The sequence below is a fragment of the Podarcis erhardii genome (assembly GCF_964252035.2).
Source record: "Podarcis erhardii genome assembly, chromosome: 16".
In the NCBI taxonomy this organism is placed as follows: Eukaryota; Metazoa; Chordata; class Lepidosauria; order Squamata; family Lacertidae; genus Podarcis; species Podarcis erhardii.
This window is the reverse complement of record NC_138514.1, coordinates 23,865,874-23,885,956: the sequence shown is the minus strand read 5'-3', so window position 1 is coordinate 23,885,956 and position 20,083 is coordinate 23,865,874. Positions and strand designations below refer to the sequence as shown.

Genomic DNA, 20,083 nt, shown 5'->3' with positions numbered 1-20,083 from the left:
GCTAGGATGGTAGTTTACATTCCAGACAGTCTCTCTATTACAGCACTTAGTCTACGGGACTGCAAGTTGGCCTTCATCCATGTGCGCAGAAAGTTCCTCATGAGCATGGGAAGCATTTCCCTTATAAACGATAAGGCCAATGTGCCCTTTGGATCCCGCCTGGTGTCTGAAAATCACATGCACACAGACATGGAGAAATAACAACACAAAAGTAGGTGCTTACTCCATAAAACATTAATATTTTAATGAAAAATCTTATCATGTTTCTATCCAAAGACACTCAAAACTAGTTTTTCTTCCCTCTCAATTTTGACTTATTAATGGGACCAGTCTGGAGTTTTTTTTTGTTTTTGAACTTTTTTTTAAAGATTAAACAACCAGGCTAGCAAAAAAGGTACCCAATACATATTCTTCTTATATCAAACAAGCTAATATTTCAGTACAAGGTAACTATACAGAATATATACATCACACAGAGAATCACAAAAGCGAACACTACAGGCTCAGAACAGATTTTGAAAAAACCATGATATTCACATTGATTACAAGAACTCTAAAAATGATTGTAACAGTGAAACGGCACTTTAGTTTACAAAAAGTCACAAAAATATATATATAGCCACCAAGAACTATGGGTTCCTGAAAAATACTAATAGCCAGATATAGTATATAAAATGCAAAGTGTATTTCAACATTAAAAATAAAACCAAACCCAAAAAACATTTTTTTTCCTCCATTAAGTTCAATAAACATGCCAAGTAGCCTAGCTGTGGTCGGCACGGATGAGAAAAGCTGTATGAGATGGGCAGCTGGTGACTGAAGACTGGCACAGTTAGAAAGGGGAGGGAGTCACACACACAGTGGCTGGGGAGCCCCTTGAGAGTTCAGTTCACATTCCCAGATCCATCTTTACTCCCTTCCCTTTAAGGATTCTACAAAGGCCCAGAGACAAGACAGCACTGCAAAGGTGGGGCCTGGAAGCACTCTCCAGCTTCCATTGGGGGGTGGGGTGGAAGTCAGAATAAAGCTGTCAGCATGCGGGCAGCCGAAACCAAACCAAACCAAACCGCACCACCCTTCTGAGGTCTCTCTAACCCCGTCCTGAAAGGAGGTCACAAGAGTGCTGCTGGAGAGCATCATCGAGGTGGCCAGGCCCCTGGGAGAGATTCACGAGACCCGCTGAAGTACTCTTGATACCACACAGAGAAATTAAAATAAAAACAACAACACACCACAGAGCTTTAAAACCAGTTATCTTGCATTTAAAAATATTTGCATCATTTCTTTTAAAATTACCAGCTTTTATTCTATGATGAGCTCTAGTATTTATTTATTTCTAATATTACTCCGCTTCCCAGCCAAATGTGACCCCCAAAAGCCTTGAATGGCAGAGTATACCCCTGAATCCAAGCAGGAAACACTTGTTCCTAAAGAAACATAGGGCAAGGACTGTTTGTTTGTTCTGTTTGTTTCTGGGATAAGAAAAGCAAGCCTTTATTTTCTGCAGAAAGGCAACTTAGGAGCAAAAATTGCCTCTGTTATAGTGATCCTCATCCAAACCATTCCTGGTGCACTACGTTCTGCAGACTTTTAAGAAAAAGGCAGAGGAACAGGATCTAACCCTCTGCCATCTTCTACCTTAAGGCTGGTGAAGAAAAATTAGTAACAATCCCTCCCCCCAAAAAATCTGACCAAAGCCACTATTTTAAAATTTGCAAATGCACTGTTAAAAAAATACAGTTTTAATCTCTTTTGGGAACTGGGGCCTAGGGACTTTCATTTTATAAAATATAATATATATATATATTCATATATTTTGCTACACTGGCACTGGTTGCTTAAAAACAACACTTTTTCACATTTACACTTTTCAGACTAAGGATAAGTGCCAAAACTAGAACTAAGGACACAGATACCATGTTCTGTGTTAGAATGGGGAGCAAAAAAATTGGTCAGTCTGAGAAGAGGCTGAACGGTCTTCCAAAAGATGCATAAAAGGCAAAATTAGCCCTAAGCTGGTGACAAGAGGTTTGCTATATGAAACTGACGTTCCATGTTGCACTTTGGGGGAACATGGTCTCATTTCCCACGTACACATACCCTCTTCATAGGTGTTTGTGGGTTTCACCTGTTGGCACATTGAAACCAGCCTCACTAGTGTGCAACTTCTGAGAGATGAGGAAATTGTCAGGTGTAGATCCTAACTCCCACCTGCGCCCTTTCCAAATTCTGTGTGTGATAACAGACACTTTTCCTCTGGATAACAATCTCTCTCACACACAAATCATGGAAAGGCTGTACAGTATATCCAGATTCTTTGAGTGCTACATCAAATGTGTAGGTCTCACTGAACGACTGCTGGAATAACTTGGGATGGTTAACTGTAAATCCCAACACTACAAAAGCATCACCAAAGAAACTCAATTTTATTATCTTGGGTTGGAAACATCATTGAGCTCCCCCAGTGCAATTCTTATGATGATGCCTTGGAAAAGATGGAAAAGACACAAGCTCAGTGGGATTTAAAACAGGGATGGGCAAAGGTTATTAAGCCTTAAGAAGGGTTGTACATCCAGCTGGTGGCTTTTAGATTAGTTCACTGAAGCTCTTTGAAATAGAAGACTGTGGCAGCAACCTGGAGTCATTCTCTTTGAGAGCCCAGGTTGGGATGGATAGATGAAGACCAGTCACTCTTGGGTAAAGAGACTGGTGCTGCAGGAGGAAATTATTTCTCCACAGCACTGGCCAAACTTTCAAGAAGCCTATAAATACCCCATGGGGCTGACTGTTTGCAACCCCCGAATAAAATATGCTATGCATATAGCTTATTTAAACTAGGCACACTTTAATTGGAAGTAAAGTTTAATTTAAATAAGTGGGGTTATGTTTTCAAGTTCAACATGGTTAAGACCCCAAATTCACCTACGCGATTTCATTTTAAATGCTTCTAACAGACATCTGACTCAGCAAGTTAAGATTTCCAAATGTCAAGGTACAAAAACAAGGACTTTTTTTCACAGATAGGTAGCTCAGTGGAGAGGGGGGTATTCCTTCACCAGGAAACATTTATGTATTACAAAAATGTTTCTTTCTGTGGAAGACAGAACTTTCAACTGATCCTTTACTGGGCTGGGATTTAAAAATACTGAATAAATACAACAAGGTATGGGTTTTTTGTACTGTGACACAACACAGTAGCCCGTAATTCACATAAACAGTAACTATGCTCAATTTTACTTATGAAAGAATAAACTTGAGGTTGAACACACTTTTTATGAATTTCTTCATTTAGTGTTTTCCTTAGTATTACTTCTGATATGAAGTTTCACACCTCCTAAATGTAGATCACCTGCTCTACATTTGCACATATCAAATGTGCAATTTGCACTTGCGAATTATGACTCATAACTGACCTTATAGAGATAAGATGTACTGTGTAGGCAGACACCCCTCCATCCTCTGGAAAAGAGGTTAAACAACTGCAAAGCACACCTGATGGATGGTCTGCCAGGTAATGAATTTGCATGCAACCGATGTGCTTCCTGCATCATTTAGACTCGTTGCCTTAATATGATTTGTGATAAGACAAAACAAAACATTTCCCTATTGGAATTTGCTACTTCAAGTCAGTTTCATCCTGCATTTATGGGATAAAATAAATGGACAGTCCAATGCATCCAGAGGACTAATTAAAACTGCGGTACAAACAATTCTCTTTTGTTGATTTTTGTTATATGATGGAACCGTCAAACTTCATACAGGTTCAACCTGAGAAGAGGGACAGAGCCTCAGAGGGGGCGTCTTTTGCTGAAAATAGTGGAAGTGTGATTTTTTATTCTATTTGAAAATCATGGGAAGAAAAACCTAAATCTAATTAACAGAACACTTGTACAAAGAGATGCCTCCTTAGTTTTTTGTATTAGTAGAACATCAAATTTCTTCAAAACTATGATTTCCAACTATTGCTGCATAAAGTATCAGCCCTGCTAATTAACCTCTGCAGTGACTCAATTATTTTTTTCCCTATCAGCCCCCCACTTAAAAAAAAATATTCTTAGTTTGATGATAATGTGAAATTCATTTCATTGGTACCTCCCTCAGATAAATTCACTTTAAAAAAACATTTGGTGAATTGTGAAGCTTCGATGTGTCAGGATGCTCAAAACCAAACAAATGAGAAAGACAGATTAAAAAATGTAGTCCAAATTAAATTTCCAAGCCTTACCAACAACAGAAGATGTTGGCAAAAACCCCAAAAACTGCCGGCCTGAAAATGCCCTATCATGTGTTTACAACCTTTTATAAACTTTGCAGGGAGAAATGAAATGGCAAGTCTTTCTGATTATTGCTTGCTGGCTCTGTGTATGTAGCCAGAGTAATGGCTTTTATGAAACCAGCTTGGCAAGGGTATAAAAATGTTTTAAAACAGGAAGATTTTATCATTGCTAATAGGCCTTCTGTAAACAACCCCTGTTGGGTTAGAAACTTGGCCTCTAAAAGAAAATAAATTGCTTGCATTATCTAAAAACAGTATAATAAAACCGAAGTGCATACATAGATGTGTAACTGCAAAAGAGTACATTAATGCACAAAAGCTCTTTTGCCTTTTGTAAACTCTCTCCTTGTCATATATTCATACTACTCCATGGTGTTTAATACTAGGACTTCTTGACTACAGAGTTTTTTTATGTACCACTTCGGAGAATGAAATCCAGATAAGGCCATCTGCATGAACAGTTTCTAAAAAGGAGTGGCATGTCAGAGGTGAGCATACCTAGGCATGTTCCCCTTTGCTTTGCCAAAGCCAATCAATCATCCGCTTCTAAAAACAGAGGTCTTGTAAGCTTTAGAAACAGTATAGTAAGCATGCCTTAAAGAAAAGCACAGACCGAAATTATTCTTTCTAAACAATACATGAAGGTCTACCAATGCAGGCAAATTTTTCTCTTCCATACTTGTTTTTTGTGTGTATGTGTGCGCGTGTGTACTCAAAACTCATCATTTTAAGCACTATTAATTTTTCTTCCTGCACCAGAAATCCTGCAAAAATGGGGTGAGCGAAGCAATCCATTAACAATTAGGTCTAAACTGCAGAATGAGAAACCACAAATGTAGTTTGAGTGTGCTTAGCTTTCCTTTAGAAGTGCATGTGATGTTCTGATAGAACCTTACTGTGCATTTCAGTCTTAAAATGTTTCCACAGAAGTGCGCGTTTGGCTGTGAAGAATAGTGTAATATCTTTTGCAGTTTATGGTTTTAACAGCATAGCTTACAAAATTAAAAAGGGGTACATTCTTGCCCCCCCTTTTCTGAAAATTAAATTAAAATGTACAAGACCAAACACAGGCACTTTCCAAAAAGACAAAAATGAAACCAAACTGCGGACTTATTCAATAGTGATAGACGAGAGCCCTGGTTTCGGGGGGTCATCCCGGCTCACGTCGGCACTTGCAGTCGTCTTTGGCTGCTCTGGCATGTCTTCTTCCTTTTCTGCCAACCCACCCAGAGGCCCCAAGGGGAAAGTGCTTTCACAATTCTGAGTTGATGAAACCTGTGAAATGACAGGCATTTGGACAGAGGAGCTGCTTTCAAATCCATGCTCTCCTAGCTCATACTGGCCAAGGGTCTCTTCCTGTTCTTGGTTTAAGTAGTCCGGTACTAGGAAATCACTAGAAGGGAGGTCAAAGGTTAAGAGAGACAGTTACTTGTTAGTGAAACATTCAACATGCTTGTGCTAGCTACAGCATGTCGTAAGGCAACGATTAAGCTAACTTCACAGCATGGCCTCAGGAAAAGCTGCCATTAAGAACTAAATCTCTATTTTATGGCTCTCATGCCTTTCAAAGGTGCTGTGTGACACCTGTGTTATATAACATGCTATGTCACTCCTTTAGAGCAGCTTGTCCCGTGACTCTAGCATGGTTATTGTCTTCATGCTACCACAAAGCTTTCTTTTCAAATGTCTGTGCTAGCATGGAGAATTCCAACATGCAGCAGTCCCACAAGCTTTCTGCATTTAAGCTGAAACTTGTGAACTGCCCCCAAATTGCAGTGATATCATGCAAAACTACAGCAGAAGGTCTATTGTGTATTCCACGCCCCACTCCCCGGTGGTAATTTTGTTATCTGGGCATAGGTTCAAACCTGGCCACCCATCAAGACATATGAAAAACACACAGTACAATCAAAGTGCAATCATGCCCGAAAAAGATGGGAAAAGATTTAGTGTTTGTCTGCTTTGAAAAAAGAGGAACCAGTAAGGAAGCAGACCTAAATAAAATAATATAGAAAACAAAACAAGTATCAGGCCTATGAATCGTATTCACCCCACCCTTGCCCCTGGCAGAGATAGCCCCATACTAAGCTAGCTGCTCTGGGGCCAATGGCCATGAGTTGAGGATGATGGGAGTTGTAAACCATAACATCTGGAGGGCACCACACTAGCTGCCTCTACTCTGGGGGAACCTGCAGCGTGGGGAAATGGTGGTTGTGGAGAATTTTGCCAGGGAAAAAACCATGGTGGGCATGAAACCCTCAGTTCTCAACCTGATTGTTTTACTCTCCCATGACACTGGGTGGTCTTGTATTGCAAAGTCAGGACCTATCCACACTTAATTTTCCTCTGTTCCATGTCTGAGCACCCTATTTTTACTCTGGAGTTGTTCCCATGAAAACTCGCTTTTCAAAGCCCTGAAAATCTGCAGAAAACCTGAATTGACATTTGCTCCGATTCAGCTTTAAAGAGCAGGTTTTCATGGGGAAAGCTCAGGGCAAACAAAACAAAACAAAACAAAACATTATAGCACAGGCTTCTGCCTGAAAAGAGCAGGGCAAAAGGTAAGTGTGGATAAACCTTAATGGGTGAAACCCAATGAAAAATATTTTTGTTGGACTAGGATTTCAAAATTTAAAAATAATATTCAGAGGTTTGGACAATTCAATTTTTTTGAAGTGGGAGTGGGAAACTTAAAGAGACACTGAAATGTATCTGCTACCCAAGAAAATTAATCATAAAAAGGCTCTGAGAAAACAAAAGTTAAACAAAAATACATACCAGCATTTTGATCTGTGACAAAATCAAAAACCAAAATGACTTACATAAAAAAAAAAGTTTTGAAACAAAAGGTTCCTTAAGTTTACTGTTTTGTGGTCAATTACATATTAGAGAAAACTGATATTAGTAGTAAAGAATAAAGGGTTGTAATAAACATTTCTGTGTGGTAGGTTTTAAAGGGTGCCCTACCAAGTACAAGCCAGTCAATATAAAGCCATATCAATTCAATTATTTTCAATAGGAGATTTATTTAAGTATTTGCTGAATGTCCGGCGTAATCAACTTTGGTTGGTGCCCTTCCTTTCTGAAACTGGGGCGGCTATCCATTTCATGTCAGCTGAAATTAATTCCCCGTCAAAAAGTAGTATTGAAACATAACTAGACATTGCAAACCAGATCAGCCACATTTGGATGCAGCTGTTAAAGCAGTTATGAAAACAAAGGCAAGAAGATGGGAATACCCTATTCAACACTGCTAACCTCCTTATGGATACTCCTGGTCAGTAAACAGAAGGGAATATTAATGTGAGGCAGTCTAAAGGCAACATCCTGCCCTGATTATGTGATATATAGAATATATACAGTTTTTTACAACCCCAAAAGCAGAATAGAGATTATTGGTGACAAGGATGCAGTAGCCCACCGGATTGCAATAAACTGGCAACCCGGTGGAAAAAGATACTACAGGCTGCCCCAAACACAGGAAGAGATGGTTCAGGAATAAAAAAAAGGCATGTTTCCCTGATAGGTTTTTTGCGGTGCACCTCACCTGCTCTGGAAGTAGTTTGCTAGCTCTGACGCTTCATGGTTCAGACTCCTCAGATGAACGATTAAATTTCCAGAGTTGGTGAACATGGCGCCACATGTTTTGCACTCGTAAATCCGAGGCTTGCGGATAATGTGCCGGGAAACCCGCATGTGGTGTTTATATTCCCCGAAGGAAGTGAAAGTGGCACTACATATCTGGCACCGGAAACAGCGTTTACCTTCGTGCTTCAGGCGATGCATCTTTAGCGAATAAGCCCGGGTGAACTTTTTCCCACAACGGTCACACTGAAATGGTTTAATGCCTGTGGGAAGATAGAGAAGAAGGAAATTGATTCTCCCCAACTTAAGCCAATGAGGGGCAAATTCCATTCTGTAAGGGCAGAAGCTCTACCTATTAACACGGAAACTGCTTTCTGAAGCTTCAAAGGCTGGAAGTAATAGCAGTGGTTTTTCAAAAAGCTGGGAATATGAATTTTTCAATTAGATATCAATCAGCTGCAGGATATATAACTTAAATCTGATGTACAGTGTTGGAGCAATAATGCCTGCATCACATGCTTGGTAATTTTGTTATGCTTGCAAGAATGCTTTCGGTCGGCCACAGTGCAACATTCTTTGCACTCTTCTCCTCATGGTAGACAGATGTTAAGACTAAGCAGTCTTTCCTCTCTGCTCTTGATTATACAGGTTGACTGAAAATGCACTCTGAAGTTGCAATCCTATGCACACCAGCTAGGAGCTAGTCCTACTGAACTCCATGTGTGGTATGTGCAGAGGGGACAAGTTCCGATCACTTCTCCCCTCTGCATAGCTCCTAAACCTGTTCCATGAACCCTAGAGTAGATTTAAGGGGCACGGGAGGACATGGGAGAAGTCCTGTTGCATAAGCAGACCTTGTTCTGCGCACTCAACAACTTAATTGAACCCCACGCAATGGAACTTCTGAGTAGACATGCAGAGGATTGTGTTGTTCAGTTTTATTGTTTTACACAGCTCCAAACCCTTATGAAAGCATCTCTGTGCATCATTTTAATTTATTTTTCCTAGGAAGGCTTTGAACTCCTAGCGATAAGGCTCCAATGTGGAAGAATGTTAGCCTAGCTATTGTTATTATTTATTATTATTAATATTAATAATATTTTCAAGGGCCAGCACCAGCAAGGATATGGCTGCTGAGTGAAAAAAGATGTTGCATGCTCTTCAAGTCACATGCGGGTTGTGATCAAACAATGCATTTCAGAAGCACAATGTGGAAGGTCCTTACCTGAGTGGATGAGCATGTGCTGTTTTAAGTTCTGAATACGGGTGAATCGAACACCACAGGTGGGACACTGAAAAGGTCTATCAGGGCCATTTGGGCTGGGTCTCTCTGTGCTACTGGTTGAAGGAGCAATATAGAGCTGGTAAGGATACTGGACATTCTCCAATCTGAAGAGGCAAGCAATCACTCTTTTAGAGGGAGATCAAGGAGAAAAATGTGAAATACCTAAACGCAAAATGAATGTCTATAATAACAACAACGAAACCTCAACAACAAATTCAGAAGCAAAACTGAAGTTCATTCTGCTAAACTGTATTAAATCCCTCAATTTCCTAAAAGACTGTTTTGGCTGCAGTGGAATTCTTATGGAAACTGATGAACAGCATGCTGGTAGTCAATGCATGAAAATGAATAATTTGCATTAAAATACTGTCACAGTGAATTTGCAACTGAATCATTGCTAAAGTAAGCCTTTCAGAAAACTGGTTACATTTGTGATGGGCTAGTAAAATCAAGAGTGCAGCTGCAGTGTCTGGACCGAGAACCAGGCTTAAATCCCACCTCTCATCTGAATTGCTCGGGTGGCCTTGTACAAGTCACAACAGCAGTGACTTACCTCACCATGCTGTTAAAATTATTTATGAATTTGTAGCCACTGATTTTATATAGAATCAATGCAGTACAAAATAAAATAAACTACCAAATAAAACCAAAAGCAGACGATTATACAATAAGAGACTGATAGTTCTGAGACTGCACACTCCTTCCCCATACCCCAGCTCAAGGTTTTCCTGCCAGCCTCAACCAAGGTTGAAGACTGGCATAAGAACTGTTGATACAATGATAATGGTATTTAGTACATGCAATTGGTTATGACTTTGGTATTCAATCACCTTTCCTCCGTGGTGTAACAAGGTTAGGCTGAAAATTGGTGACTGATCCAAGGGTACCCAGCAAGCTTTCTGACTAAAAGAAATTTGACCTTCTGGGTCCAAAACTACGACCACACTGGCTGTTTTATTCTGGAAGCCTTTTGGAAACTTCTTAAAGGAAAGGCTTTTAACAGTGCCGTGCTGTTTTTATTATCTGTATTTTAATAAATTTGTTTTTTTTTTTAACATGGCTTTAATTCTATTATAGTTTAATAACTTTTTAACAATTATCTTTTATATGTTTTTAGCTTTTTGTATTTTATCTGTGTTGTTTTAAATTCTGTAAGCTGCCTTATGTCCCAGTCTGGAGAAGAGGCAGGATACTACTACTACTACTACTACTACTACTACTACTACTAATACAATAAATAATAACAATGCCCCTCCTCTATTCTTTAGTTAAAATCTCAACCTCAGAACCATTTCAGCACATAATCAAGCACTAACATTTACAGCCTTTCTAAATCATGTGATCCATTAGATATGAACTGTATCTTACTCTGCACAGAAATTGCCTACATGTGTGCAGTCTCACAGCATCCTAGGCCCTGCAGAACACTTCTCACTCTGTGTGTGTACGTACCGGTCATCATCATCTGCATGAACGTTACCACCAGAGGTACTCTGGAGTGTTGGCAATCCCTCAGTGACCCCTTCATCTATTGAACCTAGGCAGTTAAAGAAACAACACACATTAATCTTCAGTTTAATAGAAGCATGTATGTACCAAGATATATAATCAGCTCCGTAAGAACTTTACTACTTTGATTACACATTTCAAAAGCCAATGATTGCAAGGATGGCTTAATAAATAGTTCAATAATAAGAATGTGTGTCTCAAAATAACCGACTAAAATCACAATCTGTTTGATTTAGGGCCCATGGGTCTGGGAACTACCTATCCATGTTCTGTTATTTTTATTTGCCCTAGGTACTGATATGGTTGGACTTGTATTAAGCTTTCTATCTTACTCTCTTTCTATAAGTAGGTCCAAAATGAAAGCAAGTTAAAAGTATTTTTCTGAAAAATAAAAAAATTATACTTTTTATTTAGCTGTAAATTAATCTATCAACTCATATTTAAGTAGAAAATACCTTGAGAGGGATATCAAACTGACATGTTAAATGGTGCAATGCATGCAGAAAGATGCAAAGACCAAGTGCCCAACTAAAAAGTAGTCTCTGAAGTCCACATATTTTTCTCACAAGCTCCCTCTTCTGTGGCCCCCCAAACATGATTTGTTGTGTGCACAATACGCTCCCAAGCAACCTAAACACAATGACCTGTTTTCTATGCAGTAAGTTTAGAACACTACTATGCACAGAGGCAAATACTTTTTTTACTCAGTCTACATTTAATTCTTTGTATCTCCCAAATCATAATTGTAGCATATCATAAATATTCAAAACAGAAAAAAGGAACAGCAATTTTATTAAATCGTATTAGAAATTATGTAATTTAATGTTCTTTTACGGAAAACACTTCTTGGAGAACATCACTGTTGACAGCAAGTGTGGCTTTGGAAAGACGATGCTTAGACATTGATTACTGAGGTTGATAAATTGTGTATGCCTACTTTTCTTGGCCAGACCTTGTTCACCATTCTTAAAGCGTCAGCTCCTGGCTGGCTCATTATTAATCTGAGGCTGTGATCCTAAAAATACCAGGAAGGCCCATCAAACTCTGTGGGGCTTATTTCTTAGTCAGCACTTAAGTCTACAAAGCCATTTAAATTGTACAAGATCCCTAAGTGAAGATCTATTGTTTAATTATGTTAAGAATTGTAACTTGTTAAGAAAATAAAAACAATGGCTTTGTACACTCATATAGTTAGCATAGTTTTAACAACTTATTCAGATTGTGATTATATAAAACAGCAGATTCATAGAGTAAGCTCCAGGCTGCAGGCATAAACAAATAAAAACAACATAAATGTTAATTACACAGTGGTACCTCAGGTCACGTCACCTTCGGGTAACGTTATTTCGAGTTACGAACTCGGCAAACCCAGAAGTTTATACTTTTGGGTTTTGTCATGTGCGCATGTGCAGTAGCGCTCTATTGTGCCGAGCGCATGTGCAGAAGTGGTGCCTCCGGATGCAGACTTTTCGGGGTAAGTACAGACCCCCGGGACGAATTAAGTTCATATCCGGAGGGTCCACTGTACAGTATGTACTTTATATATTGAAAATGTCTGCGTGTATGTAGACATTTGCTTGATTTTTAAATCCATTTATTAAACAAAATTGAAACTATTAGGCAACACAGATTATCTCTGTAGTCATCTTCACAATTATAAGTGAAAAATCTGGCAGATGCTGCCAATGGCCCCCTTCCAGCTCTAATCACATGCAAATAAAATATACATATGCAGTAAGTTGCACAATAATGTGGATGGGGATTAACATTCAAATACAGAATAAAATGTTCATGTCGTCCAAAACGATACAGGGCAGATAAGACTGTATCTTCACTTTGATACATAGCAGAATTATGTCTACTATTCTCAATCTAGTGAGGGATATGTCTGTGTTAAGTCTGATTATGCACCCAGATCTACTTAAATGGATCAGGAAATTAGGTCCCCAATATTGTTTCCTTCTCCTTTTCTCTGAACTCTGCAAAATCTTTCCTCATATTGTCTTCCTTCCTATAAACCAGCTATGAAAAATACTAACTGTTCAGCTGGGTCTCTAAATGTCTGCCTCAAACCTCAATATAAAGGTAATTCCTCAACCTTTGGCCTTCCTCTGCTATCTCAATACTATTAATTAAGCTTATGGCCAAGGCAAAGTGGGCTGGGGTGGCTTATGTTTTGTTTTGCATTAAACCAATTATCTTTCCCATTCTGTAACACTGTATCAGCTGTGTTTAAAGCTTCAAGGCCATTTTACTCACTACCAGTTATTTTGTATAAATATTCTAATCATAATAAATTGAGTGCTTCTTGCTCTTTCCCCAAGGCAGGCAAAATAATATTGGCATCTATTGGTTTTTACAGAACAACTGTGGCGTGCAGTAGTGACCAGAAAAGATGTAAGATATGGATTTATATGAATGTGCCTGCAAATGCTGGTCAGGAAGGTGTGACGGAAAAGTTTGATTTTGCTGGGCAGGTTGGTTCACCAAGTGTTTTCTTTTTCTTTTTTCCCTGCCACCAAATGGTTAATGAATGGCAGCTTCCGATTGGCCGGGGTTCCAGGAGAGGGAGCTGAAAAGCAGAGGTTTTGGAGAGACAGTTTGGAGGCTGGGATAGAGGTTGGGAGATAGGGAGGGAGAGGAGAGGAGAGTGAGTTGGTTCTGGGTAGAAACATCCACTCTGAGGAATATATCAAAGGCTAGAGGAAAGAGTATCTGCACTTAGTGTGAAGGACAGTGTGTGGTGTCCTGTAAGAGTAATAAGCCAGGAATTAACTGGGAGGCTGAGACTGAGCCAGGAGAAGTAGAAGCTGGAAAGATACAGTCTTCTTAGGTCTCACTTAGGTTAGGAGGGGAGAGATTCTTCTACAAAAAGAGAAGACTCCCAAACCAGTTAAGAGGGGTGTGGTGATGCCTTGGGTCTATTACTTGGAGTACCTTGGAGTAGGGTTGTCAAAGGGGTGTGTAACTGACAGGAAGTACCACCTTGTTTAAGAACCAAAGTATTAAGCGGCAACAGCTGTGCAACAACTGAGAAAGAACTGAAGTGAAATAACATTACAATCTGAAGTTTCTTATGTTTTACCCACTTTGTGTCATAAACTTCCTTTGTTAAATAAAATCTTTCTTGTTTCTTTGGTCAAATCATGCCTGAGACTCCAAATTATTAAGTTTTCCCTCACACAAGTCCACAAGATAATCTGGGGTAGTTTGTATTAATTTGTGGAACTGGGTGTTCTGTCAGGTGGGTGCACTATATTTAAGTGAGGGCGGGCCCAACGGCGCCAGGGGAAAAAGTACCGTTGCACCGTCACAGAAGGCATCTAGTTACTTCTGTGCCAAGCATGCAATAATATCCCAGCCAAAAAAGGAAATGATCGTACGCTTAAACTTTTAGTTTAGTGACACAGTGCTACTCTAAAATTGTGTTTTTAAATGATATTTTACTGAAAATATTTGACAAATATAATTTCTGTATGCCCTTTACCCCCAGTAAACCACAATGCATGATGTGGATTATGGATGAGTAAATAGATTAACCAGAGAAGCTTCAGAGACATGTGCTCTCTTAGGACTGCTGCCTGCCTCTCTTTGATGATCTTTATTTTAGAAGTGGGGAAGCTCAAGTAAGGAACAGAGAGCAGTGCAGTCAAGCAAGAATCATCAAAATGCAATCTACTTCTTGAGCAAGAAACCCACCGAAATGAAGTTATGCAAGATGCTTAAACAGTATTTATTTCATAGGAGATAGTGAACCTCCTAGTGGACTGCACCCCTCATCTTCAAGGACTCCAAAGATAGCCACCCTGCACAGAACACTCTGTTTGCTGGTGCCTTGTGTAGTTACTAACGGCAGCCAGCAAGGAGCCTGTTCTGAAGAACGTCAGAAGAAAATCCTGAGGGCCTGAACCTTGAACAGTGCCCCAGACAACCAGCATCTTCTTGAAATCCCATTTTACAGGACTGGTAAGAAAAAAGGAGCAATTGAAGAAGAGAAGTCACAAAGCAGACATTACCGCGGGGGGCCCCCAATGCAGGAATAAACTATAACAAACAAAACTCAAGTACGCACCTGATATACAGTCCATCACTGAAACAGATGAGGCAAACAAGTATGCCTCATGCCATACCTTAAGTTAGATACATGTTGATTTTTGAAGTGGCCATGGCTAGTATTGCCTCCCCCCACCCAAATGTATGGAATTATGCCTACAAATTCCCAAGAAAACTGAATAAAGTTTGATCATCTGCTATAGCAGCTACTTGCTGTGCCAATGGAGTTCCAGCATCAACAAGGACTTCCCCATTCATTTCAATGTGGGACAGATTCTGGGGACATGAAGAACTGCCTGTGACACCAGACAGGAGAAACCCTTTAGATGCTGGTACCCTTGTGGGCTTATATGTATCCAGAGCACCTGCAGAGTTTTAGATCAGATCACAGATCTTTTAGGCTGGCAAGTTGCTGTTTCCCCTTGATGCTGATTTCAGGTGGGGGTTTTTTTTGTCTGCTGAAGCTTCTGTTTTCCTTTAAATGATGCCATAAACTATATTCCACGCTTTCCATGTAATGATTTTTCATAACTGATCGCATGTCACTGGCAACTTCTTCCCTGAACTCCCACTTCCATGTGTTTAAGGGCATGGGTCAGATTACATCAGTCAAGTGAACCAACTTCTTGCTAAAGGAAAGCTGCCAAGGGAGAAAGAACACTGTCTCCCCCATTAATTTATAAACCACATTCTCACATTTCTGGCAGATTAGTTATAAAGCGTCTAGCAAGATAATGAATAACACATTCACATTTGTGTGCCTTCAATTCAAAGAAGATTCACAACTGCTAAAGTCTGCAAAAGCTCTAGTAGGTGAAGCAATTTAATTTGAGCAGAAATGCTACCAATATAGAATGTCAACATAAGAGCTATTCAAAGCATGATGCAAAAATAGCAACAGAAATATGTTGAGGCATGTGCCACTGGAAAACTGTTCCTGCTTCCTTAAAGCAACAATGCAGCTGAGGTAGCATGACTGGACGGCTCACACATTTCCTCCCTGAAAGGATCAAGTCAGAGAGACTAGTCACCCCCCACCCCTCAGGCCATAATCATAAGCACACTTCCTAGGGTGTAAGACCCATAGAACTCAATGGGATTTACTTCTAGTTGAGTCCACTCTGGTTTATTTTTATCCCACTTTTCTAGAGGATAAAAAATTCCCACAAAAAGGATTTACTTCAGGGTAAATGTGCTTAGAATCAAACTATAAATGAGATGTTTAGGTTGCAAGACAGAAGATTCAACATTGAGTTGCAAAGCCCATCAAAGGCACTTCACACTATTTAGACCAAACAAAATGGTTGAGGAGCAATGAAAAGCAATCAGCGCTATTAGATAGCATTTATAGAAAAGCCTATAGAGCTTGTTTGAAAAAAAGTGTCACTCTATTATTTGAAATATTTACATAACAAGGTGAAGCCTTTATACACAGTATCCAACAATATCCAATAAAACCACAACAAAACATGTAGAGTGATTGTACCTATAGATGATGACTGTGGGCTGATCAAGAGGTCCTCCTGAACTTGTTCGCTTCCTGGAACTGTCTGTTGATCACTCAGAGAACTTTGGGATGCACTGACAGGCTGCGATACTTCCTCATGGACTTCCTCGTCGCTTAACCTTTCCACTTTAACACGCACATCTTCTTCAATGACCAGAGGTGAGCTGGCCTTTGTGCTCTCACAAGTCACATAATCAGCAATTCTTCTAGCTGCTTCAGATGGACCAGGCACTTCTAGAGTCCGAGAATTTTCTACTTGCTTCACCTTCTCTGACTGAAGTCTTCGGTCGATTCCAAAAGGGAAAGTCCAAGGAAAAGCTAAAGAAGAGTCTACAGGGTGACTTCTAGACTCTGCATAGGAAGCTGAAGGATTCAGAACCTGTGGTGAGTTTGTCTGAGTGCTACATTTAAGTGGACTTTCTGGTGACATGACTATGTAGCTTTTACGTTTCCGTCGTGACTCTCTGCAAACAGGAATGGTTCTTTCCACCACACTGCATTCAGAGGAAACTGGAGAAAGGCTGCCATCTCGAGAGGTAAAGTTGCAATTTGCACTGTTTTCCTGTCCTGTATCTAGCACCTTTTCTTGCTGGCTACTAGGAGTGTTCCACAAAATGCTCGACTTCATGAACTCGGAACACGTGCTAGCAACACTGAACATTTGCATATAGCTGGCCGCAGCCAAGACATCAATAATATTTTCTGTGTTAATAGACAATGTTGCTGTGTATGCATATTCCAGAAGAGGCATGAACCCAGTCACTGTCACGTGATGCAGGTCAAGTACACTTTTGCCGTCATCCTCTGCTTGGCCAACCAACTTGGAACGGAAGAAGTCACTGCAGGCAGCCAGTACCACCTTGTGTGCTCTGAAGATTTTGTCTTGGACACGAATGGTGATGTCACAGAAGTGTCCGTCATTACGCAGCATGTTAAGCTTCCCAAGCATCTCCTGGCTGTGTGCAGGGGAATTGTGGGTAAATGTTTTGACGCCCATTTTCCTCCGATGTTTGCTAGGATCCACAATGCAAGAGATCAAAATGTGCCTAGAAAATAAATAAAAAGTCAACTGTGAAATTAATACTGTCTCACAGTTACTATGAAAAAAGTTCAGTGCTTGGGAATTCATCAGAAAATCTGCCATCACTACCGGTATGTATTCAAGTCCAACTCCGTAAGAATGCCCCAGTCAGTAATTTATTTCTATGCTGCTACAAAGGAGAAACTATTCTTCTAGTTTGCTGCCCACCCCAAATGACAGTATGAGGCTGAAATTCTACATTACTGTTGGTTGAGAGAGGATAAATTACTGACCATAGTTTAATATGTTATGGAAACAAGCCTGCCTGAGCTTCAGGTTCAAGTGCTCCCCATTCTTTTCTTGGGTGTGGTTGCAAGAAGGCAACTGGAATCCATAGGCTGAGGTTACTGAAGTTTATTGAAAAGAAGCCTATGGTTTAGTTGTACATCCAGCTGGGCCATTAACTTTGGCAGTACAGAGTAAGGATTGTTCTTAACAGCAAGTTCTGAAAAACTGAGAAGTTTCATTTTGGTCATTCACTTATAATTGGGTTAGGGTTGGAATAGGAGCTGGACAGGGCAAAAGGAGCACCAAGGTATCAGGATCTATGATAGTTTAGCTCATAAGAGTGTGACAGACAAGGATTTGTTTGGTGACTCAGGTTGCAATAAAATGTACATTTTCCTGGGCTTAAACCCACCTGAACACAAAAGGGTTTACTTCTAAGTAAAGCATAGAATTGCATTATCATTGCAGGTTTTTTTTAAAAAAAGATTAATTACTGTATCAACAAAGCAAAAATCTGCATCTAAATGCAAGACTAGCACCAGTGTGGCTAAAAGTATAAAGTTATGGAAGGAAATAAAAGATCATGCATGTTTAAGGAAGGCTGGCATCTACCATGCATTTTACAGGATAACAACTAAAACTTCATTTTAGTAGCAGTTTAGTTGTCCTGGTAAATTACTCATCACTCTGTTGAAAAACAGCCAATTTTGACCTCATTTTCCTGTCTTGTTCCTGCTTTCTCACTCATCATATTGCAAATTACTTCAAGAGAAAATAATTTGTCTTCTGGAGCACAAAATCAACTGACTAGCATTATGGAGATCACATGGTTCATCTACTTCAATAGCTGAAAATTATGAAGGAAACGCTAACAATATAACAAGGCAAATACCTACTAGATTGGCTATACATGGATTTAGAATGAAATTGTGCCCCATTTAGAAAAAAAGAATTGAGCACAACACATCTTTTGAATGAAACAGTCTGCAAGAAGACAAAGGTTCTGAATATCTATTAGCCAACATAAAATCGACTTCAATAAGTCCAAAATATTACTGATTATAAACTGATGTTGGGTTGAAATAAACGACAGACGAATGACAAGTGTCATATGGGAGGCATCTCTCGAGCATGTCTCGGGGAGTCCCTTTTATTGAATATTACAGCATTGCCACATATGTGCTTGTTGCTTATTGGTTAACACAAATATAATGCAAGGGTTGCATATAGGCATTAATCATCAATAGATTAAAGGTTGGGAAAGGGAACACAGAATTGGACAGGTATGAAAACCTCCTTATTAAACTATTACTAGTGATTGATATAGCAAGACTTAAAATAACATAACTATCACATTCTGTAGATGTGGTTAACCATGCACTGAGAACAGGTCAGGGTACGATGTTTCATGAACTCAATGTGAACTAAACATTCTAGGGTGGGTGAGGAAGGAACGCTTCAGCTTAGAGCGGTTTGCCAGAGTCATGTGCAAAAGCAAAACTTCCCATCAAACTGATCTTTAAAAAATCCTTCCTTCTAATTTCCCTATTAGGCCCAATGCCGGATGGGGATACAATGGGTCCTGGACTCCTCTGAATTCCTCATTTTAGGGGTTTCTGCTACCTGGGAACCCACTGGAAGCACTTCTACCAATCTGCCCATTTGACAGGTGTACCGGGAGCTCCACACTGGCGGAGTGACACTGATAGCACTCTGCAGTGTCTAGCAGGACTGGCCCAAGGGAAATCTCTGCCCAGTCCAACACACACATACCCTGGCACAAATCAGGGTCTGAAATGCACCTGTAGTCATGGGAATGATGCTGCAGTGGCTTTAAACCTCAACAGCAATTTAATCAAACTAGCCCTAGTACACCTGAGTGGCTGCATGTGGCCAATGGCTTTTCTTTATTCTTCCAACATGATGGGTCTTCTCATCATTCTTAGCCTAAATAGTAACCCAATCTTCCCTTCCCAACTTTCTTGCCGTAATCTATTAAGTCGTGTTAAGTTTAAGGCATCTAATTACTATAGACTGGTAATGATTTTGTGGGATATTGGTACACTCCTGTGAGGCTAGTGGTTTTAATATATAAATGCTGAGGTGCACAGCACTTGAACGCGCTAGTAAGCAGAGCCTTTAACCCTACTGAAGTATATTCAACCTTTGACTTTCTGCCTTAATCCCATGTCAGAAACTTGCAAATCCAACTGGAGGTCCACATCCTTGGCTCTTTAATTAACCACAGCTTTTAGACTCTAACCTAGCAGAAAAGAATAATCCTGCCCACTCACTGCAACTTGGCAGGATGATTATGATAGTTGCATCTAACTACTCTTCAGAAACTTTAGCACGACAAGATGGCTATCACTCCAGTAGTATTTCTAGACCAAGTGAACAAATCACAAGAGATGAGGCTACAACCGTTTTTCAAATCTTGCTGCTTTCAATAATACTCATGGAATTCTAAATATAGCACAACAGGCTCCTTATACTGGAATGGGCATCTCAGGTCAACTTCTTAAGACAGTCTTATCTGAAAGATAACTTATAAGTATG

General features: G+C 39.8%; 1 protein-coding gene across 5 annotated transcripts in view; it reads right to left on the bottom strand.

Moving 5' to 3' along the window:
• Positions 1 to 219: 219 nt before the first annotated feature.
• Positions 220 to 20,083, bottom strand: part of ZBTB44 (zinc finger and BTB domain containing 44) — a 33,716-nt gene continuing 13,852 nt past the window's right edge. For 4 of the 5 annotated variants that reach the window (XM_081843118.1, XM_081843117.1, XM_081843120.1 and 1 more), the window contains exons 2-6: positions 16,195 to 17,261; positions 10,599 to 10,683; positions 9,087 to 9,250; positions 7,824 to 8,124; positions 220 to 5,669 (exon numbers count right to left, since the gene is read on the bottom strand). In XM_081843118.1, coding sequence (XP_081699244.1) covers positions 5,387 to 5,669; positions 7,824 to 8,124; positions 9,087 to 9,250; positions 10,599 to 10,683; positions 16,195 to 17,212 — 1,851 coding nt within the window. In that variant the 5' untranslated portion in view covers positions 17,213 to 17,261 and the 3' untranslated portion in view covers positions 220 to 5,386. The remainder of the gene's footprint in view (positions 5,670 to 7,823; positions 8,125 to 9,086; positions 9,251 to 10,598; positions 10,684 to 16,194; positions 17,262 to 20,083) is intronic. The other variant, XM_081843121.1, reaches the window with a different exon arrangement.